A 22,664-nucleotide genomic window follows, 5' to 3' on the forward strand; every position below is an offset into this window, starting at 1 on the left:
CTGTTACTATACCCAAGAATATTCTTGATATTCATTTTGCTTGTTGTATTTTGAGGCTTATGATTGAAGTAAGCAGCAGGTGACTGGAGATTGTCAGAATAATTTCTATTTGCTGTTTCTGTATAAATTCATTTTACTGTTTCCTTATTACATGTAAATGGCAGTTACTTAGGCAACCCACCTTTTTATTTATAATAGAAATAAAACCTTTTTCACAAAAGAGAGAAAACAAAAGAATGACTGGGGGCAAGCCATGTGGGAAACAATAAATAGTTTCACCTGCAAAGACTGATTTCAGTGTTAAGTAGTATCTATCATTTAGATGTGAACAGCATCTGGGAAGAGGGGGATCAGTTTCTACAAATCCATGATCCCCCCAGTATTGCGAAGGTGGATTTTTAAAGGATAAAGGTGATGCAAAGAACTTAAAATGTTGGAACTGCTCTTTGTGCTCTAAAAATTTGGGAGGCGAAAGGAAGATGATAAAATAATTTTAAAAAACCAACCAAAACCATGATACACCGTAGTTTTTACCATTAACCATATTCTTTCTTTCCTCTGTCTCCCCCTCTTCCACATCCTGTGTCCCATCATTGCTTTTCTCCTAATTTAGTGCATTTATTGGCAGTGAGAGCAATCTTCTTTCATTATGCTAATCAGAGTGTTGATGTTAAAAGTCTCCTTCTAAAACTGTCTGCAGCAATAAGAGCAGTACAGGCTCAAGCAGAGATTTAAAAGTATCTTATTTGTTTATTTTGTGATTTCTTAGCTTTATTTAATTTTCAGTCATGTTCTCAATGTTTACTTTGTGCAGATTTTACCAAACTAGATACTAGAGATGGTCTTCTCTGTTGTTGATGAAATTATGTAAAAATAGCTCTGTTATGTTTTCAGCTGAGTTGTGCACAAATGTGGAGCATCAGTACAAACCTAAGTATTTGCCCTGTTTGCAGATGAAACAAAAGAAGTGTTGAAAAAGCTTTAGACAGAGCTACAATTAGATCTGTGAAGATTCTGTGATGTTTAGAGTAGCAAAAAAAAAAGAGATAAGCATGATAATTAAGTTTCATTAAAGGAAAAAAAAGTGAAGTGGTACAATTTCATACTGCTGGAGGTTTTATTTTTCTGTCAGTGCAGCCAGCTTCTCTTCATGGGCAGATCACAGTAGTTAAATCAGGCACACACAGTAAGCAGATTTATGCTGTCTTCAGAATTGTACATGAAAACTCCTCAGTGCTTCAGGCTAAAACCTGATTTGCCACATTCTCTCAAATGTTAAGCTTTTTTTATTTGGTATTAATGTTTCTTGACATCTTGCAGCAAGGCTTGGATAGTGCTGCTACAGGGCAGTAATCAGTTAAGGAACAGGATAAAGGTTTTGCCTTTCCCAGAGATGTGACCTTATTGTAAGTCTGGATTCCCTGTCATCTTACCATGTTTATTTATAAGGTAATTGTAATTTTCTTGTAAATTGGAAGTACTCCAACACGTGTATTTTTGACTGCTACATGCACTCTTTTTTTTTTTTTAATGTGCTCTTGTTTGGGTCTTATGGACACTGCAGGCATTTCAGTATAGTCTAAACAGAAAGTTGTACTACTGTACAGACCTCCCACCTGCAGCTTGAGTAATAAAAGACCCTACTCCTGTGGAGACTAAGCAGTGAAGGGTTACCAACCTAGGTGTGCCAAGCCTCAGCAAATGGTTGTGGTGCCCTGCTGGTGGATGTGATTGAGTAGATATTTTCCAAATCTGTGTTAGTAGCTATAAGCTATGTCCAGAGTGCTGTCATTCACATGCTGAGACAAAACAAATTGTTGCATTGTACTGTTCATGCTCTGTGTGTCTTTTTTCTTCCCTGGAAGCTTGTTGCATTCTATTGTGTCATTTTGGGCCCACCTTTCATCCTGTTTATGCTTTTTGGGGAAAAATAATGGCAAATCCAGGGCAGAATCAGTAATGATTAAATGAAAAGTCAGGTTGTTAAATTTCTACCCAATGTGTAGAGCTGGGCTTATTGACAGATTCATCAGCAGCACATCTAAGTTTACTTCAGGTAACTCAAGTTGATGCTGTTTTGATAGTTTGAGTTATTTGCTTGCTCTCTTCCTTGTCTTCCTTCCTTCCAGAATATCAACAAAGTATAGGGGGTTTTTGGGGGGTTTGTCTGCTTTAGGTTTTTTGCTAATGTGGTTGCAATGGCAATGCTTGTTCAAGGATGAGATTAGAAGCTGGCTTTTCACAGTTCTTGGTTTCTGGGGACTAACTGAAAAGATCTTCCAGGAGTCTTTCTTCTCTTTTGCCTGTAACCCCCCCAAATCCCACATATTCCCTGCCCCATCTTAGTTCATAGAAGTTGGGTTTTTGGAAGTGATGAGTGTTTGGTTAGCAGCGGGTTTTGATGGATCTTAAATGGTATTTTCAGTAGTTGGTTCTGTAGGGGCTGGCTTGCCTACCTCTTGAAGATGTTGCAGACTGGGTGAAGGACTGAAGGACTGAAGGAGCTATGGTGCTGCCTGGGGAGGTCACTGGGAGATGAATGCTTTTTCTTTCTTTCATCCATTTCTGTCTTACATTGCTTGGCAGCCTCCATTTTGCCTTTCATTCCTTTGTAAGGTAGGCTAAAAATTTTCACAGAAGACAGAGACTTTTTATTTCTTTTATTATATTGGTAACAGAAACTAAAATCTAGAAAGAATAAAGTTTCAAGCTGTAGTGTCCATGTCTTGCCAAGGTGGGTGTTGAAGTTTCCAAGTATGATGTAGCTTTTTAGATAGCAGAATAATGACTTATACCTGATTTTGTATCACAGCAACATATCAATTAGTATCCCACAGCTACCTCATAACCAGAAGTCATCCAAACAGCTAGAAAGAGGTGGAATGTATTACAGATAGTTACACTTTTGTATGGCTCTGTTGTTCAATTGAGACATAAGGACATAAATTTTTATAATCCTTGGCAGTAAGCTGTTTTGAAAAAATTGCTAATCTTTTCCACTTCCTTTGCCAGTTGTCAAAACTATCATGATAATAACTGACTGTATTAAAGAACGTTAGTTTTATAGTTAAAACTCCAGGGTAGAACTCAGCAGATATGTTTCCATTACTTCTCCTGTGGAATGCTCACATAGATTTAGGGTAAGTTGCTAAAACTCTGCCTCTTTTTTTTTTTTTTTTGTCTGTACATGACAGAAGGACCTGGCTTTTATATTCTCAGAAGAACATTGGGCTTATATATTGGGGTGGGGGGGCAGGGCATAGGAACAATACTACAGTACAAATAGAATAATTTATCTCTTGAAAAAAAACCTGGTTTTAAAAGTGAACTACTTTTTTTACTGGCCTAAGTGGCACCTTCGCCTCAGGTAGCAATTCTGTGTTCACAGAATGCATGGCAGTGAGCACCAACCTTGTTTTGTGTAATTTCCCATCAGTTGTTTTAAGTCTTGTCTTGTAATTGCTGTTCTGTGGCACTAACTGAATGGGAGATTTATGATGTTTAAATATTACAAATCTGAAGCTTTTTTTCTCCCTGCTTTCCATAAAAACATGGAGTGAAACTGTCACTGCTGATTATTTGAGGGAATTTTACTAATTAGAATTGCATGAGAATTCAGGCTTTTGAGCTGTCATCTGTTCCATCCCCTTCCCAAGTACTGGAGGTTTCAGTAGCTTCAGATTTCGCAGTTGTCTTAAATATGTTACTTATTCTGGCAAGAGATCCCGGAGATAACATTCTGGGGTCAATTTTGCAGTTCTACCTGTGACTGGGAAGTTTTTCTGCTTCTGCAAGCAGAATTTGGCCCTCATGTGAGGCATAACCTTTTGGATCCTTTTCATGCAAATGGGCTCAGTTGGTTGCAGTGGCTCTGCTTGTTTCAGCGAGGGACTGAGTTGTGGCTGTGCATCTCCAGGTTGTGCAGTCCAAAATACAGGATTTGGGGTTTCTCTTACATGAAATGCAAAGCTCACAGGTGTTGGGATACTCACAGAACCCTTTGACGGGGGGTGGGGGGAAACAAAGACTGCTTTGAAAGAGAAGTATTTGAAAGTATGAAAGCTGTGAGTTGCATGAAGGGCTGTATACCTATAGCCCACACAAATGTGGCAGTATGACTAGAGTTCTGTGGACTCTGAAAGCACTGCTTAGTTGCTAACATTTCTATGGTAAAGTATATCTGTGTAGTGTGACCTCTGTTCTTCAGTTATTAAGGATGCTTGTACAGGTTTTGGCTCTAAATAAGATACTTGAAAAGGAAAGCCATGCAATGCATCCCATTCCTGAAACTGGAGTGGCAGATATTTCTGTAGATGAGCAACATGACACAAATGCTTGATTTTGTTTGTGCAAATGAGAGGGCCTTTGTGATGCAAAGCAGCATCCTCAAAAGGCAAATGTGCTTTTTTGGTTGTAAATATCCCAGCTAAATACTGCAGTAATTGCAAGCAGAGCTTGGCATTTTTCCTCTCTATTCTCTTCATCGTTATATTTTAACAAGTTCTCATGAGACTATTAAAATGTCTTAGTTTTTGGAACATGTGGCCTAGTGGGGATAACTCTGTCTACAGATGCAGTGGGTTGGCAGCTTGATTTTGCATGTCTTTTCATTTCCCCCCAGATCCTGTGACCCAGTGTAACCTTTGGTCTCCCTCTGAAGGCCGGGGTGAGGGAAGTATGAGCAGGTGACTGATGATCACTGTCAATACAGCCTGCAGACAATATGGGAATTACTTTAGCAGTCTCCCACTCCTTGTGCTCCCCCCATCCTCTCTTAAATCAGCAAATGCAAATAGCAGCTTCCTCATTTGCTGCTATCTCTGGGATGCTGCCCAGGCAGCATGGGCTTTGTTGCAGTCCTGCCTATTAAAAAAAGCAACTTCAGCCCTAGGCAGAAGGAAAAATACCAAGTGGGACCTGATTCCCCCCACCCCCTTAATGGTTAATGCTGCTCATATTTGGTCCTCTGGCATATACAGGTAGGAAGATGCTGAGATAAGGTAGTGCTTGATGTGTGTGGTTCAAGAGGACAGCAGGAAGTGGCTGGAGCTGTTTGCCTTGTTACTCTCTGTCTGGTAAATGTCCTTCTGGAAGGGAATAGGGATTGCCCAGTGCCCAAAACTCATACCTGTGCTCCTAGAACCTGTTGACTTGAAAGTAGTGTGTATTTAATAACAGCTGTGTCTTTACTGTGTGAGAATAGAAATGCATTTGCTAGATTTCAGCATAGGCAGAAGCACAAAGAATTTTTTAAACAACATTTCTTTACAAGGTCATGATTGTTTTGTTCTATGGATACTTGTGTGGCATAAATCAATAAAAATAGCTGCATTTTATATAGTTGTAAGTATAATACAGTATGTAGTATTTCATTGTACAGCATACAGTTGATATTGTTTTGCTTTCCAGATATACAATTTACGTGAGTTGTCGTTCAGCAATTCAGAAACATGAGAGTAATGCTGTGCCAGCATTTGGTTAAAATTCTGTTCATCTTATTTTGTCATTGCATATGAAAATACGTTTTGTCATACATAAATAAAAGGAAAGTGATCACTTTGTACATCCAGAAGGTGGTCCTTCTCATATACCTTGGGATATCCAGTCTGCATTTGATGTATTAGGATTGCAACCAGCCATAATGAAGAGATTTCTTCTGAACTGCCATTAAGGAATATTAGATTAGTAACTGAATCAGGCAAATAGCAATGTATGTAAATGCTCCTACTGCCTTAGAAATGTGTGTCAGTAGTAGTTGTATTTTATAAGTCTGTGTGCCGTGTGTATTTAATCTTAGTGAATTTGAAAATAGTGACATTTTCTATTGCAAATACTTAATAACAGTTAACTCCTGAATAAAGATACAGGGTTAAAGGAACAGTTGCAAAGCAAGATGCTGGACTGTTAAATTGAATATGATTCATAGAGGTAGACATTAAAATTGTTACTCAATCTTTAAATATTTTATTTTCTCAATCTCTGATTTCAAAAGTATATTTGTGTTTTATTTTTTGTTTTACTTGCTTACCAGAAAGCTTCAACATACTAACATTTTCAGAGAAGAGAGATTCCAAAAATCCAGAATTAACACCCCCTATACTCCATTTCCAATGAAGTTCTGTAGTTTCATGCCAACTACTTAAGTTCAAAGTAAAAAGTATATTCATTAATTTTTGAAGTCCTTCTTGATGAATGGCACTTTATAAATATTGTAATTAAATTATGGGAAGCATTTATAAGGTGAGTGGATTAATTCTTGGGCTTTTCCCCCAGTTTTTATTTGAATGTTTTTCTCTTAGGAAAGTCCCTGTAAAAGAATGGGTACAAAGAGTTCTCTCTTTGGCGTCAATGAAGTTCTGTAGTTTCATGCCAACTACTTAAGTTCAAAGTAAAAAGTATATTCATTTTACAATGTAAATTGTGCAGTACACTTTTATTTTTTTAAGCCTTTGTTAGAAAAGTTGCTTTCCATTGTTCATTTTGAGGTTTTCCCCCCCTTCCCTTTTGTTTTTGTTTTTCCTCAGTTTCCATTACAAAGAGCAGTGCAAAAATCCAATCTTCCCCTTCCAAAGTGACCCGGCGTTCAATGCAGTCTCCACAGAAATCTGCTCCAGTACCAGCGCAGCGGGGCAGGAAACCAGGTCGGGGCAAACCCCCTGGACAGTCTGCAGTTCCCAAGAAGGGCAGGTCTCCTAAAAATATTCCCCTGACAAAAAGCACCTCTCATACTGAAAATCTTAAAACAAGGAAAAAAAGTTTAAAACCTGGAAAAAAGGTTAGTCCTTATCTACTACTTTACTTTGTATTGCAAAATTTTGTAGTGAGATTTTTTATTACTTAATTTTCGATCTTCTCTTCAGCCTTCAGGGCTTTACTGTTTTCAGCAACTGATTGCAAGAAAACATTTAGAATAGCTCTTCTGGAATATTTTAGTATAAGATCCTGTGGATTATTTTATTCCCAAACAAGATTACTGTTTTATTAATGGGTGAGTAATTGGTGTTGAAAAATGTTATTCTGAAGTAGAGAAACAGAGAAGCATTTAAGCTTTTTAGTTTGGGTTAGTTTATTACTGAACCATATATGTATATATCTATAGATGTATACATATATATATATATATATATATATATATCTATATATATATCTATATATATATCTATATATATCTTTCCTTTTTGGGGTTTTTTTCAGGTTTAGAAACAAAGTATTAAAAACAGTGAGGACTTTATTGCATAATTTAGGCTTCGTAAGCATACAGCTGGATTTGCCAAATGAATCTTGTGGATACTCCCTAATCCTGGGGCTTCTACTAGCATGAAGCAGGAAGCTTCTTTTTCTCTAGATGCAGGCCTAATTCTACCCTGGTTTGAAAGGCATGATGCCTTTCTCCCTGCTCAGTTGAGTCAGATCTGCAGTGTTGGCAGCTGTCTCCATCTTCAGCTCTGGTAGAGCTCTTTGGTCAGGTGCACACTGCAGCTCTTTGCTCAGGTGCACACACTGGAGCTCTCTGGTCAGGTACACACACACTGCAGCTCTTTGCTCAGGTACACACTGCAGCTCTTAGGTCAGATACATGCTGGAGCTCTAAGCTCAGGTGCACACTGCAGCTCTGCTCAGGTACACACTGTCTGTCCCCTCACCCCACTTCCTGCTGCCACTGACAGCAGCACTGGCACATGAACAATCTCCAAGTGAGCCACTTCAGGGAGCTCAACTGGTAGACAGCTAGCACAGCATCCATCCCTCCTACTTCCTTCTTTGTCTGCTCCACCCCAAAAAAGCACAAATTCTACAGCTGCTGCAAGGAAGAATAGGATCACAGCAGGGCAGACTTCGGGCAATTTGAATTGCCATAGAAGTACAGTCTATTTTCTGAGGCTTGCTCATGCACAGCAGGCTGTCCAAGAAAAGTAGCAATCCTGCAATGTCTTTCCTCAGGCAATTTGAGTCTGTCCTTGTGCTCCTTCCTGCTTTGCATTAGCACTAGTGAGGAAGTGGGGGGCAGTGCTTTTTCCTGGTGTTTTTGTTTTGTTTTGTTTTGTTTGTTTGTTTGGTTTTTTTTTGGGGGGGGTTGGTGGCTTGCGCTTTTTTTTTTTTTTTTTTTTTGTGTTCATTCCCCTTTTCTCCAAACAAGAATCAAAAAGTAGAAGTTTAGGTGCTTTTCTCCTCCAGTCTGTATCAGTGTGGGCTGTGGGATCTGTTCCTAATGATGCATGGAACAGGTGGAGTAATGGCAAGGTGCAAGGTGGGGATTCTCCCTTCTGGTGGTGGTGCTGATCAGTGTTAGTGAAGTAACATTGCTAGAGCATAGCTGGAAGCTCTAGTATGAAACTGGAAGCAGCACTTCATGATGATGATCACAAGATAAGAAATAATTTTGGGGACCATAAATTGAAAGCTGAGCACTCTTCTCTGCTGCCTGCCCCTTGCAGTCAGACATCCAAACTGATAGGCTACTGATGGAATTGGTCTACAGTTTTGTTTCTCTCTTACTTGGTTTTTAAAATGCACAGTGACAGAAATTAAAGAGGAGAAAGGTGCTCCTATCCAGGCTCAGCTGGTGGGTGCGGTGTTCTTTGCAAGTCTGGACAGGGCTTTAAAGGATTGAACACAGGAAAGATATGACACAGGACTCTCATATCTTAAGGTCTTATTCAGGTGTGGCAGGATGTGCACTTGCATGTAAGAATTTTTTCCTTTAGCTCTCATTAAAAAGAACTTGAGAGGCTTTATCTATATTTTGAAACAGTAATTGGAGGCACCTTGCCATTAGAAGAGGCTTCTGGTCCCTGGGTGTCTGAAGGTGTCTGCTTGGAGCATATGATACCTGGTTTGTGTGAAGTGCTTGGAGGTACTTTTTGGGGAATGGGTGTTAGTGCTGACATACCCTGTCCTGAGGCAGCAAATCTGAGGTATCTCTATGCACTCCTGATTTCCTCTGTGGGACCAGGCAAGAGGGGTTTTGCAAAATCTAGGTTTGATACATCTAATTTGGATTTTTATTTTGTTAACTTCAGCATTAAAAACTTGAAAAATTAGCTCCTTTTGAGAATTTGCAGAAGGCTATTATTGCTTTGGTAAGTGATTAAATTGCCAAGATGTTATACATATGTGCAAACTTTTTCTTGGACTATTACACCTGTTAGCATAAGGGTAAAGAGAGGAAATGGGGCTTTGTGGGAGTTCTGCAGACAGGGTGTGTCTGACATGAAGTGCAGCCATACAGCCTGTACACCTCACAGTATGTATGCAAATATGCAATTGGTATGTGCCAAGAGGCTTGAAAGTGCTTTTTTTCTTCCATCCACCCCCCCAGATTGATGCAAAAAAAGCCCCTCTCCAGATGTTGCACTAAATGATTGTGCTTCAAGTGTGAGCTGGCTATTTGGTGTATTTAGGGACATGGATATCTGCCTGTCTCTCTGTAGAGTTGTTTGAATTTCTTTGCCCCTTTAGGTTTGTTATGCTGCAGTATTTACCATTTTGTAGATACTAACTTTTATTATACAGCTAGAAATGTTGAGCTGTTGCTTCATTTTTCTCCTTTGTTTAAATTTTTTCTGAGCTTTGTAAGTATGAGATGCATGTTGGATTTTGTTTCTCATTTGTTTCTCACAGCTTGCATTGTATGTTTTTACTCTTCCATAATAAAGAAGGAACTTCCATACATCTCTTTCATTATATTTTTAAAGTACACTTTACATAACAGTACAAAGAATTCCTTTCAGAATTTCTTGAGGAAAGCTCTTGGTCTGAGTGTGAGTACCAGCTCTAAATTCAACCCCACAAAAAGAGTTTTTAAGCATGAGGGTGAAGCTGCTGAACTTGTCCTGGTGGTACGAGCTGTGAGCCCTCTGCAGGCAGAGCTGGTGTTCCCTCCCAGCTGGCAGGGGCCAGCCAGACAAAGCCACAGTGGCCAGCCCTGCTGGGATTGTGGCCTGTCTCACAAAACAACACAGCTCTGGGCTCACAGCTGGCTGCCCAGCATGGGGGGTGCCAAATGAGAGCCTCAGCTGAGCAAGCATCGCGTGCTATATTCCCTTCTGAGGGAGAAGACAGGAAACAGCCAGTGAGTCTCACCACTCATGCACTCATGTGCATTGGTGTGGAGAGGGATGGTTCCTCTTAGTTTAGTGTTTGTATTTTGTTTTCATTCCTACATTTTCCCCCATTTCCTCATCTTTTCCCTCAATTTGACCACCCATTATTTTTGGTAGTGTGGTAAAAGAAAACTGCCCCCCCAAGAATCTCTGCTAGAGGGACCCTTCAGGAATGTTGGACTTCAGATCAAAACCTCAATCCTCCCAAGTGTATTTTTTTCTCTGTAATTAGGATGGAGACCTTTCTGTCACCCAGTGTTAAGATAAATGGTCAGTTCCTGACAAGTACATCACTCCTTGGTTCTGTGCCACCTCATCTCATTCACAATGCAATGCCAAGCCTTGGCAGTCTGTTCCTTATGTTCATGGTGATTCCACCCTGTGCCATGTTGTCAAGTACTTTCCCCAGTCAAACCCATCTTCTCTGAACTGTAAGTGGCACAGAATTTTTTTTAAGTGCCCTGGATTTCAGAAGAAAGTTAATTTCTTCTTTCTAGGTGTTGTGAAGTTAAACACTGCTTCTTTTAGGAAGGTATATATTCTGATTGCTCTCTACATGGTTTTCAATACATTACTTGGAAAATAGGCTGCTGCTAAAAGTGTAGAGGATGAATACTGCTAAATGGAAGAGGGCTTAGCCCTCCTTAGCAAATTGACTGAAGTTTTACTTCACTATGTATCAGTTTAAATGGTAAATCCTTATCACATTACCACAAGTCTCTGCTGTGTTCAGCAGTGTCAAGACCTTGGGTAATCTCTTACATTCCTAATTTTTGGTAGGAAAGAGAGTCAAAAAGTAATCTGTTCTTATGCAAGAATAAGTGGTGAAGGGAAAAGTGATGAACTCTGATTTATTATGTCTTTTATTTAGATGTATTTTCGTAGTATGCCAAAACACATCTCTGATGACCAGTGACAGGACACAAGGGAATGGCCTGAAGTTGTGTCAGAGAAGGTTTAGGTTGGATATAAGGAAAAGGTTCTTCACCCAGAGGATGGCTGGCCACTGGAACAGCTCCCCAGGGAACTGGTTGCAGCACCAAGTCTGACAGAGCTTGAGAAGTGTTTGGATGCTCTCAGGTCTGACTCTTAGGGTGTCCTGTGCAGGGCCAGGAGTTGGACTCAATGATCCTTGTGGGTCCCTTCCAACTCAGGACATTCTGTGATTCTGTGAAATGTCTTCCATGTGCACATTTCTTTTCTAAACCCCAGTCCAAACCAAATTACAACAAGATTCTCTTTTCTTCAGGTGGAGAAGATAATGCACATGGACCAATCTCTGAATTGCTGTGCTCTGAACTCTGGTTATCTGTCATATGATAAGCTGCAAATAAGTTTGCTTTGGGAAAGGAAAAGGTTTTGGCAACCAGCATGACTGGATTGTAGCTACATGCTTGTTTGATATCTTGCATGAAGCACCTGAAAATTCCTGGAAGTGTTTACTTGAGAATTTCAAGCCCTTTGAAATAAGCTGAGGAAAAATACAGGTGCATTGTAATGTTGACACCTAGATGTGACTTATGGCAGTACATATACAGCCCAACTGACTTACTTGAGCCATGATAAACCCAGCTGGAAGGGCATGGGCAGGAAAATACCCTGGAATACTTCTTTTTAAGATTTTTAGAAGAGTAATGAAGTAGTATATAAAGCGCCTTCTTTTCCCACTTTTTAGGCAAAGGTGCGTTCTTTTCTAAGTCATTTGTGTTCCACTGCATTACTAAAGTAGCTGTAACTGCAAACTGAGAGTTTCTGGTCTTCCTTTCCTGAACTTTCCCTTCTCTGCTGTGTGTGGTACTTTTCTAATAAGGAACCACATACATTCATTAAGATGGTAACTGATAGCAGGAAAATTGTGCACCTTAAAAAACATTAAACATTTTGACCTTTTTTTTTTTCTCTTAACAGAAAAAAATCTTGCCAGAACAACTGACTCCTACATCTCTTTCTCCTCAGTCATCTCCTGAGGGGGAAAACGGCACTGCACAGATACTTAAAGATGGAATCAGTTTGTCTGGTGCAACTGCAGCAGTTATATCCACAGGTAAAAAACAAAGAAGTGTGTGAAATGGCTTCCATGTCAAGCAGCTCCATTTTTATGAAGAATGTGCTGCAAGCTTATTACTGTAAATCATTATCCAGCTGTCTTATTTTTGAAAGATATTTGTAGGAGCCAGAGTTACTTTTCAGAGCTGGTATTTTGATGCCCACATTATAGCAATAAGTGCTGGGGCACTGGGACTTTTGATAGGTCTGCTAGACCTGGCAGTTTGTTCCTGTGTGAAGAAGGAAACTGTACAGTTCTTTCATGTCTGTCCTACTCCTTAATGTATTAAATGGGAATAGAGTAGTTAAAAGCCTATATGATATTCTAATTCCATGCAAGCTGTACTGTAATGTTACAAAATGGAGATTTTATCTCTATATAGCCTTACATGAAAAGAAACAACTCTGTTAAAATCCAGTAATGGCAATCAGAGGAAATACATTCCTCTTTCCTCATGTTTGGTTGTTTGTTTGGGGGGTTTTTTTGCCTCTAAATATAGTGAAATGTGTCTTGAAAAGGATTGGCAGAAAAGAAATAAGCCAGTAAATTAACTAACCCATTGAGGAACTGGTAACCCTATAGTGAAACAATTCATATTGTCAGCCAAAATCTCAGAACTTTCTAAAAACTCCATAAATTACCATATTTTTGCTTGGGGTGCTTTTTTACATTCAAAATCTGGTTTTACAATAGAAGTTGTCAGGCTCTTCTCACGCCCAGTTTCTATCATGGATGAGGGGAAAACAAGTACCTTTTTTGTAGGAAAATAGACCTTTTGCAAGGCAGTTGTTGCTGAGCCCAGACAGAAAATGCCATACTATTATTGTTGATTTGTAGCTTTGATTATTTGTACAAATAGGTTTCCTTCAATTTACAGAAATCAGAGAGTAAGCAGATATGCACAAAGACATTACATCATTAAAACTCTTGTAGAAATACTTTATTTTAAAATGCTCAGAGTTTTTATCTAAAATCAAACTACAGTTCAGAAAATATGTAAGTCCTTTGTGTAATAGAATGTTTAGATTGCTCAATTACCACAAAGGCACATATTTTCATTAAGCTGTAATAATGTCTTGGGTGCATTCATGGTCATGTGGCAGCCAGGATGAACAAGAAAAAAAAAAATCATCATTTACATGTTTCCCATGTCCTTCTGCCTTGGCAGTTGTTTTGGAAGACAGTTCCACATTGTCTCTTTAAAAAGTAGTTACAAAAGTCCTATATGATTGTTTTGTACTACACTTGAAACCACCTTACAGTGTTTGTAAAGAAGTGTTTATTTAGCAGACAGGCCACATTGCAGTGTGGAAATCCTGTGAGTGGTTCAGGTCTTGTGAAGCTGCAGGAGTTTGATAGCCACTCTGTGTGATGTGTATGTTAGTGCCATGTGGGTGCTTCAGAATGAGCTCAGTGGCAGGTATATAACACAGGGTTCTCTTTGTTGCAGCTTCTCAAATAGGAAAAAAATTAGGCAGTAACTTGGTAAGGCCTGCTTTGTAGTAGTTTGGAGTACCTGCCAGTAATTTGTACTTTACTGGAACAAGTGTATGAGCAGAGATTAGTCAAAACACAAGCACAGATCCTGTTAGCTTTGTTACATTTGTGAGATAGAAGAGGGCTTCAGAAAGCAGGAAAAAAAGTGAGTTTAGGATTCAGTCAGGAGAACCTTGGTAGAAGAGCACTTTCTGCATGCTCTGAAAGTATGTGTGCATGCTCAGCTTCTTGAGTTGACTGGTAACTTTTCTGCAGGATTAAAACTAAAATGACAATTTGCAGTTCTGACTTGGAAATGTGTCTTGGTTCCTTGGCAGTAAATATGGCTTGTACCTTTTCAGTGTGTGTTTATGTGAACAAACATGGAAATTCTGGGCCTCACCTGGATAAGAAGAAGGTTCAGCAGCTTCCAGACCATTTTGGACCAGGTCCTGTAAACGTGGTACTTCAGCAGGCTGTACAGGCTTGTGTGGATTGTGCCTATCAAGCCAAAACAGTCTTTGGATTTCTGAAATCTGGCCATCATGGAGGGGAAATGATAACTGGTATGTGAAGATGCTCTGTTTCTTTTGTTTGTTTACTTATTGAACTTGAGGTGGGGCAGAAGAACTGAAGTAGCTGAAATGAATTTATATCACTTTTGTAGCTGTGTGAACATGGATGATGTATGATTTATCTTACTCTGAGTTCAGAGTGATTTGAACAATTCTTTAAATTTAAATTAAAATATAGCAGTAGCAGTGTTTAAATTAGAAATGCACAATACAGTTAGTTTCTTACACTAAGTAGAGCTTGTGTACCTCATTTAGCAGCTGTAGCCAAACATTTGTGAAATAAACTCACTACAAGTGAAATAATCAGCTTTATTAGTTCAACTCATTCGCATAATCTTATCCATGCACAGCGTTTGTGTTCTTAAAGCATTAACCAAGTGGGTGACAAGTCTCAAACTAATCTGTTTAGCTTCCAGGCAAGTGATTCCACATGTCAAAGTTGCTGCTGCTTCCCTTGTCCCATTCCCCAGAGCTGCAGCAGTATCTTAGGTCACTCCTCATCCACCAATGTCACCTGTTATGGAATAGGTTTATTTCTATTACATATTGATGGCAGTTCTGTAGATAAATTATCTCTGTGTCTCAGTCTGAATAGCTGCTGCTTGACATTTTTTCCTTCTAGGCTAGGAAGTATTCTATCTATAACAGTTAGCACATCAATTCATAATTCCATCAGTGGTGGTAAAAGACCTGGCATTACTTTAATCTCTTTACATTAACACCAGATGTGAAAGATGATTAGTGGAATAGAGGTTCAGTTAAGTACTCATAAAGATGTTGCTGTCTAACTGTATTTACAGAGCAGCATGCCAACCTGTGTATGGCAGAACTACAGTGAGCCTTGCTCAGGCATCCCCCTGAGTTTGTGCACAAAATGGGTGCTGCTTCTCTGCTGTGTAGTAGAGGTTTAATGGCATCATATATATGTGGTTTTGAAACTGGTACTGCCTTATTTTTTCAATATATATGAACATTTGTTGCTGTACCTATTTCAGGCAAGTCAATTTTCTGGAGCATAATGCCCTGAGATGTTCACTGCCAGTATTCTGTTTGTGATTGTTTATCATCAAGGGCAAAATCACAGGCCAGTGGCATCTCTGAGCTGTGACTGAGTAATTGAAAATAATAATTTCAAACAGGAGAGAGAAATTTCAGATTCCTTATGTAGTTGTGGCTTGTTTGCATTCAAAAATTCTGTACAGAAAGGATTTACTGCTGTGCACCTGGCTTCACCCCAAGGCCTTATTCTGGATTTGAGGAACCTGGCGATGTGGACTGCTCTGGAAGCAATTCTGCTCTAGCTGATAGTAAACCACAAGGCCCCAGTGGGTTTCTAGTGTTCTTGAGCTCTTGCTTCTCCTTGGCTTGTCAAACAGGTAGCTGAGAAGTGGCTGAGCAAACACTCCCTGGCATTTTATCAAAAATTTGTGTGTGATAAGTTTTGTGAAGCATAAAATATGACTTAAATTAATGTAGCACATTACATCTAGCTGTGCACGTGAATAGTAAGGAAGAAGAGGGAAGCAACAGTAGAATAAAATAAGGAAATACAATTGTAGCCTTTAAAACAAAACAAACTTTTGTTTTAAAGTTTGGAGAGTGGCTTGTTGCTCAGGTTTTGATGAGGGGGTTTTTTTTAGCCTGTCAAGAAAAAAAAATGCTGTGGCAGAGAGCAAGCAAAGAAATCTTAAGTCATTTGTGGACTGATGCTTTTATAGAAAGTATTGTACCTGCCATAGGAGGAAACTGTCTGCTGATGAGGACATTGATAAAATAATCTTACTAGAATACATGGAATAATTAGTGCTTTCTTTTGGTTCAGATACCAAAGAAAAGAATTGTTCTGAATAACATTAAATTTAGGATTTTTCAATCTTTTCTTTCTCAAACAAAAGCACAAACTTTAAAAAAAGCACAAATTTTGCTTAATGCATAAGCTTTCAATTTAGACAAATAAAACAGAAAGGAAATTAAAGACTTGATTTGCAAGCCAATTAATGGTAGTGGTATCAGCCCCTTTTTTCGCTTTGTAGCACAGAGACTATGATGTTTGGTGGGATGAAAAAGATTGAGGCTCAGATAAATTCTCTCAAGCAGTGAATTAAAATCAGACTCTAGGATGAGTGTCATCAGTATCAGAAAATCACATTTCTCTGATTGTTTCGTTCTCAGTCTTTTTCCCAGCTTGAACCTGGTATGTAAAACATACTTAAAGAATGGAAGGTGAAGAAATGAGTATTACTCTTTATCCTGAGGGCTGGGGTTGCACATGCAAGCTCCAGTCCCTGTTTATGTATCATTAAAATTGAGGTTATTGCGCCTCAGTGGTACTCCTTTTTATTTTTTTCCCCTAGCATTTATCTGGGAAGATGCTTGTGTTTTTCCCAAGCAGAGGAGACAGTTGAGCCTGTGGATCTGGATCCCACACCCTTGGTTGGAGTTTGTATGGGTGCCCTCAGGTGTTAAGAGTCTGGGGGAGCTGTGTTTGCACTGACTCTTTATTTGTGGATTTTTCTCATGGAATGTTTTGCTGGGGCAGTCACCAGCACCTCAGCTGTTTCTTGCTTTATCCTCTTGACAACTCCTGAGTAACATTGTTCTTTTCAATGTTTTCTTTTCCAAATGAGAAATTAAGGGGTATAGAATAAGTCATTTCCCCAAAGGCCGTATAGGAAGATCCACAAGTGTATTACAGAGTTTAAATTTCTCCTGTAGCTGACTACTGTCTTGCAGTAAATTTGTCAGGAGGTCAAGCTATGGTAAGTCTCACAGCCCATTTGCTCTCCAGAACTGGTTAAGTTCCAAGCAAAAATTTGCCTTTGGAGACTCCTTCCCCAAACAGGATGTACAGGACCTTGTGTCTGAGCTACATGTGGGACTGTTAATCATTAGCATTTCATTTGGACATTGGAGCCTGGAATAAACCTAATAGGCCATGGGAACACTTCAGTGTTGTGGTACTGACTCTTAAACTTCAAGCACCTGCACTGGTCAGTCTGTCATGAAAGCAGATGGGAGAGGCAGCACATTGTTGTTGATGCTGGCTGGTTAATTCACGTTAATCAGAAGCTTCCTTACATCAGCAGTGTAAGTAATTGACACTTCAGATTTCATAAGGAAGCCTAAAATATGCTAGACTTAGGCATTTTCTTTGGTTTTGTGTATATTATCTGTCTCTTTTGTAACACAATATGGAAATATTCTTGAATTCAGATCTGTGAGTAAAGGCTTTCTTATAATTTCTGGCTTTTTTTTTCTTTGCCTTTTTTTTTTTTTCCTAAGCATCTGCTACCAACAAAATGTGATCCTTTAAAGCTCTGCTTATCATTTGGAAACTTATGTTAACAACAGAAAGCTGCATGACAGGCTGAAAACAAAAAAGACAAATCAATGCATAAACCTGGTGTTTATGCCACTTTTTTTCAGCCCTAAGCTTAAGTTGCAAGTTTGTTCCTGCTTTGTTCTAAAGCCTTCCTAATCACAAGTAACTAAAAGATTCAGCTGATGTAATGGTAATTATTTATCCATGTATCTGTAGTATTGATTCTTTTCCAAACCTTACTAATTTTCACAAAAAAGAAAAATATCCTCAGCTGTCTCACTGTTTGAGGGCAAGGAAAGAGATCAACAAGGAAAAGACACAGGCACATGTCCAGGCTTTTTGTAATCACTCAGTTTAAAAGACAACAGATCCATTTGTGGCTGCTGTGGTATCTCTGCCACCTAACTCCTGTTGAAATAAATGGGTGCTTGACCACTGTAGTGTTGACAGCAGGATAGATTTCTCTAGGGATAAAATAGCAAATGGCAAAACAATTTCTGAATCAGAATTTCAATGGTAATGAATGCCAGCACCCTACCACAAGTATTCTCCATTCAGTTATCAACTGAGAAAAAAAAGTACTAAATTTTTTTGTTTCATTTCTTTAGGGTTTTTTTGGCTTTTCGTTGTTTGTTTGTTTTTTTTAAATAACTGTTTGGGCTTTTTGTTGATTTTTTGGAGGATTGTGGGGTATTTTTTTAGCAAGTATTGTAAAGGGTTTTTCTTGTGCTATCTCCTGTAAATAGGTGGTGGAGAGCTTGCTGCTTTATAAGGGATGGAAATTCCACATAAAGTTTCAGTGTTGAGGGAGTTTTAAGTTTTGTTATACTGGTGTGAATCCAAAATTATTTCATTAAAATAAGTTCCCATAGAGCAAATTTAAATTGACATGGATCCCATGGAAAGTGAAATCAGTCCTTTGGATATAAATTTTTTGAACTATCAGAATGATTGTTTACTCCTCTCATGTCTTGCATGGTTTAAATCAAATCTGGATGTCTTCTCCTTTAAGTTAATGATGGTGTTTTACTATACTTCATGATGCTTGGGGGGTGTTTGACATAATCTTCTTATTCACAGCTTCCTTTGATGGGGAAAAGCATGCCATCAATCTTCCTTCTGTAAACAGTGCATCGTTTGTCCTGCGCTTCTTGGAGAAGCTCTGCCACAGTCTGCAGTGTGATAATCTCTTCAGTAGCCAGCCTTTCAGCCCTTACATGGGATGTGCACACAGTCCTATGGAGTACGATAGGAGTAAGCCAGGTACTGTTAATCACTTGTTATTTTCAAGTGCTGATATTTCTGAGAAATGTGGGGACTTGAGGAGATGCAACTTTTCAGTCTTTCTGTGACATGAATTGTTTGAAATTAATACACTTCAGTTCTTAGTGAAGTGGTTCCAGTGGGGAAGTGCTTTGACAGTAATGGATAGGTCATACCACATGTGCAGAAATAATTTTCTTCAGCAAACTTCTCCTTGTAGGCAAGTCAGAAAACATATGTACTTAACCACTGTGATACTGCTAAAAAGACAAGCTCAAAACTTCACATTTCACTTGTTAAATTTATGTTCAGTTCATAAATTAAATTTACCAAAAGATGCTTGCTCTGTGTGAGAAGGCACTTTCCCTGAAAGGGAGTTCAACACAAGTATTAAGTCTTTTCTTTCTCTTTTTACCTTACTTAGGGGTGCTCAAAAATTTTTATCTTCTACTATGTACAGTCCAGTGATCTAGTAGAAAAACTTGTGAAATTGGCTGCTTGTGAAATTTTGTGTGAGTCCAATACCTTTACTGCACCAGGAATGTAGAGTGAAGGAGAGATGCAATTACTTGCCCAAGATCTCCCAACAGGTTTGTAGGACCTGGTATTACAAGTCCCAAGTAAAGCCAGGAGTCACAGCTAAGATACCTTTGTTATCAAGACAGTTTCACAAGTTTTATATTGGCAATGAAGCTTCCTCAGAGCTCTTTGATAGCTGAGTCTGTATTCTGGGTGCTGCTGTAGAAAATGCTTTTCCTCTTTCCAATGCAGAAATTATGTTTATAATTCTATCTATTGTATGAAAGTTATTTGTTTTAACTGTTCAGGAAGGTAGACAGGATTGAGGTTATTCAGCTTTGAAATTTTGTATTGAGGTGACCGAGTCTGTGTGACACAAGAAATGGAACTCTAACCTGGTGAATGGCTGATGTCTGTTTGTGCTTCTGTCTCTGGACTTAGCCCATGAGCAGCTTTATGCTAGAGTAACAGGTAGTGACTTTTCCTCTTCACAGCCAAAGAAGAAATACCTGAAAACAGAAGTGCTAAACGATACCCTCAGGACTCTCCACCATACACTGCTCCTCTTTCCCCCAAGCTTCCCAGAAACGATGCTCATCCATCTGAAGGTAATTACATTATGTCAGAATTATATATGAGGATTATTTATGGTTTCAGTATTTCCAGTCAAAAAGGACTGAGTACAACATATGTATCTGGTTTGTCTCTAGCCTTTGACAGGTCAGGGTGGAGGTATGTTAATTATTGATCACTGGCACAGATTTTGCACTTAAGGAAGATCTACTGCAAGTTCCAGCAGTGCTTCACCTAAACCCACAGCCTTTTCTGTGAAGAGGCTCAGGCACTCAGGTGACAGATGAAGCCTCCTGCTCCATGTAGGGCTACTGAGCAGAAAAGCAATTGCCTTGAAATGGTTTAGGAGATAAATTGGAGGCAACTCTTTACTCCAGGTTGGGTTCATTAAGTGAGTAAGGGTGCACCTTGATGATACAATTCAGCTGAGTTTATGGCTAGCTAGCTGCCAGTGGAAGTTGTGCTGCTCCTGCTTCCTTGCCTCCTTGTCCCTGCACTGAGTCCTAGCCCACTCCCTCCTCCCTTTCCCTGCTGGGTAGTGAGCTGAAGCAGTGAACAAAATCACAGAAAAAATTCTGGTGAAGAGTCTTGTTTTACTTCTCTGGAGTGACTTTCTGTGGACTTGGATGAGCACAGGGAAGGGCTGAGTGGAAAGCAGCCATGGCCAGGGGGCAGTGTGCCCCCCCTGTGACAGCTCACTCTTAGCTTGGTGTAGTTCACAGATAAAATAACACTTCTTCCTGTGCTGCAGCTCAGCTGCAGTAACTGAGCACATGTCTAGTCTTAGTCTGCCTCAGATGTGAAGTAAAACATCTAGGTTTAAATGTCAGTGAGAGAGACGCAGCAAAATGGTTGAGTATTTGCTGTTTAACTGGTTAAGACATGGTAAGTTGATGATACTGACTTATCCCATCTGATACATACTTTCTCTTGCAGCAAGATACCTGCACATCATTTCCAGGGGCTTTTTTGAAGTATAATGGGGATTAGTAATTTTTTCCTCCTTTTTTCTTTCTTTTTGTTTGTGACCTTGAAATTATTTTGTCTCTGTTACCATGAGTGGAGGCAGGATATCTCTTCTGTGCATATTAAAAAGCCAAAAGATTACAGTTAAAGCAGAAAAGGATGTAAAATTAAAATGTTCCAAATGATAACTTATTTTAAATTATATGTCTTATTATTTGGTGTATATATAACAAAGTCTCATCTTTATATTTCCAGTAGCTGTTATTGTACACAGTTCTGCATTGATTATTGGCTTCTGTGTCTTCACAAAAGAAGCTCTGGTTTAATTCTAGAGATACATTAGATATCTAAGTTATATTTCTGGTACTAACATAATAAGTGTGGAGCACTTAACACTCAAATGAAGTTGTTTCATTTGGAGCAAAACAAATGTTTAAGTAGATCTGCAGTATGTTGTAAGAAATCTTACTCAAGTAAACATGAGTGCACATACTGCTTTTTATTCCTTGTTTGCTAGTGGATCTTCTACAGATGGAGTTAGGGTACCCTTTAAAGTACTTTTTAAGATCACTATTCATTGTAAAATGCAGTTACTTGAATAGAAAGTAATTAAAGTAAGTGTTTTTCCATAGTTTCAGAGGTTTGAATTTGTACTCTGTCTATTTTAACAGGCAAAGTGTTCTCTAGCACTGTGTGTTTCCCATTAGGACAATGTCCTCTGCTGAAAATCTGGAGGCAATTTTGCAGCGGTCAGTCATGGGTTGGTTAACAAGAAAGATCTGCCCCCAAAAAGTTCTGGTTCCATTGAGACACAGTTGTCTTAAAATAGTTGTTTTGAAATATCATTTGAAGGCAAAATGGAGTAATTGTGGGAAAGTCTTTCAAACGGCTCATTTTCCTTCTGATCTGCTCAGGGATATGCTTTGCAGGTTTTGCTGCCTTTCTTGCTCACTAGCAGTTTCTTCTTAAAGTTACGAAAGATAAAGAAGGAGGGAGTGGGGAATAACTCAGACTCCCTTCCCCTGAAAACAGTGTGTTCCTACTACTGTGTCCAATTACATCATTTTGTTATGTATGAGACAGAACAACTGGCTTCTAATTCCCAGAAGAGCCTCAAGAAAACAAAACATCCAGTTCCTGCTAAGGCTTCAGTGCCTAAACAGTCTGCTCTCATCCCTACATTTGAAACTTAAGGCCTCTTACTGGCCTTTCATTAATCTACCCAGAGGTCAGGCATTCTGCAGTGGAACCTCCCATCTCCTTCCATACCTCTGTTATTCACAGCTGCTCAAAATGCCAAGGTAGGGGAACTGTGTCGCTCCATGGATTGTAATGCTCCATTTCCTAGATGCCAATTTTGCTGCATTTTGTTTGTAGAGAAGCTGGATGGCTGGATTGGAAAGTGGATTGGATACTATAGCTACTGAACAGAAAGCCTTACCTAAAAAATGAGGGGAAATATGCCAGCGTTTCCACCTTGTGTATATGAATTTAGAATTTGCAGTAAGATAAATTCAAATGCTGATATCTTGGAGGAAAAAAAGCAGAGTTAATCTTTCCCAAACCTGGTATTTGCTTCAGGATATTTAACATCTGAGACAAACCTTGGATATGACTGGAATTAATGCAATTAAGTTATTTTGCAATACAGTAATTTTTAACATTTTTTTCTACAGAAATCTTGCCAAAGATAATGTAAACCAATTATTAAAAACAAACAAACAAAACCAAAACCAACCTACTACCAGGTTCCTGCTAGTTTACCATAAAAACTTTAAAAATGTTTTTTTTTTATTATGTTACATGGCTGATACATGCTG

The 22,664-nt window shown here is 39.0% G+C and overlaps 1 protein-coding gene across 4 annotated transcripts in view; it reads left to right on the forward strand.

Moving 5' to 3' along the window:
* SCML2 (Scm polycomb group protein like 2) overlaps nucleotides 1–22,664 on the forward strand; it is a 69,858-nt gene that overhangs the window by 40,645 nt on the left and 6,549 nt on the right. For 3 of the 4 annotated variants that reach the window (XM_039714437.1, XM_039714439.1, XM_039714440.1), the window contains 5 exons: nucleotides 6,525–6,775; nucleotides 12,012–12,147; nucleotides 13,989–14,192; nucleotides 18,604–18,786; nucleotides 19,800–19,913. In XM_039714437.1, the coding sequence (XP_039570371.1) occupies nucleotides 6,525–6,775; nucleotides 12,012–12,147; nucleotides 13,989–14,192; nucleotides 18,604–18,786; nucleotides 19,800–19,913 (888 nt within the window). The remainder of the gene's footprint in view (nucleotides 1–6,524; nucleotides 6,776–12,011; nucleotides 12,148–13,988; nucleotides 14,193–18,603; nucleotides 18,787–19,799; nucleotides 19,914–22,664) is intronic. The other variant, XM_039714438.1, reaches the window with a different exon arrangement.

This window comes from Passer montanus, unplaced genomic scaffold (assembly GCF_014805655.1).
Source record: "Passer montanus isolate IOZ18808 unplaced genomic scaffold, ASM1480565v1 scaffold3, whole genome shotgun sequence".
Taxonomy (NCBI): Eukaryota; Metazoa; Chordata; class Aves; order Passeriformes; family Passeridae; genus Passer; species Passer montanus.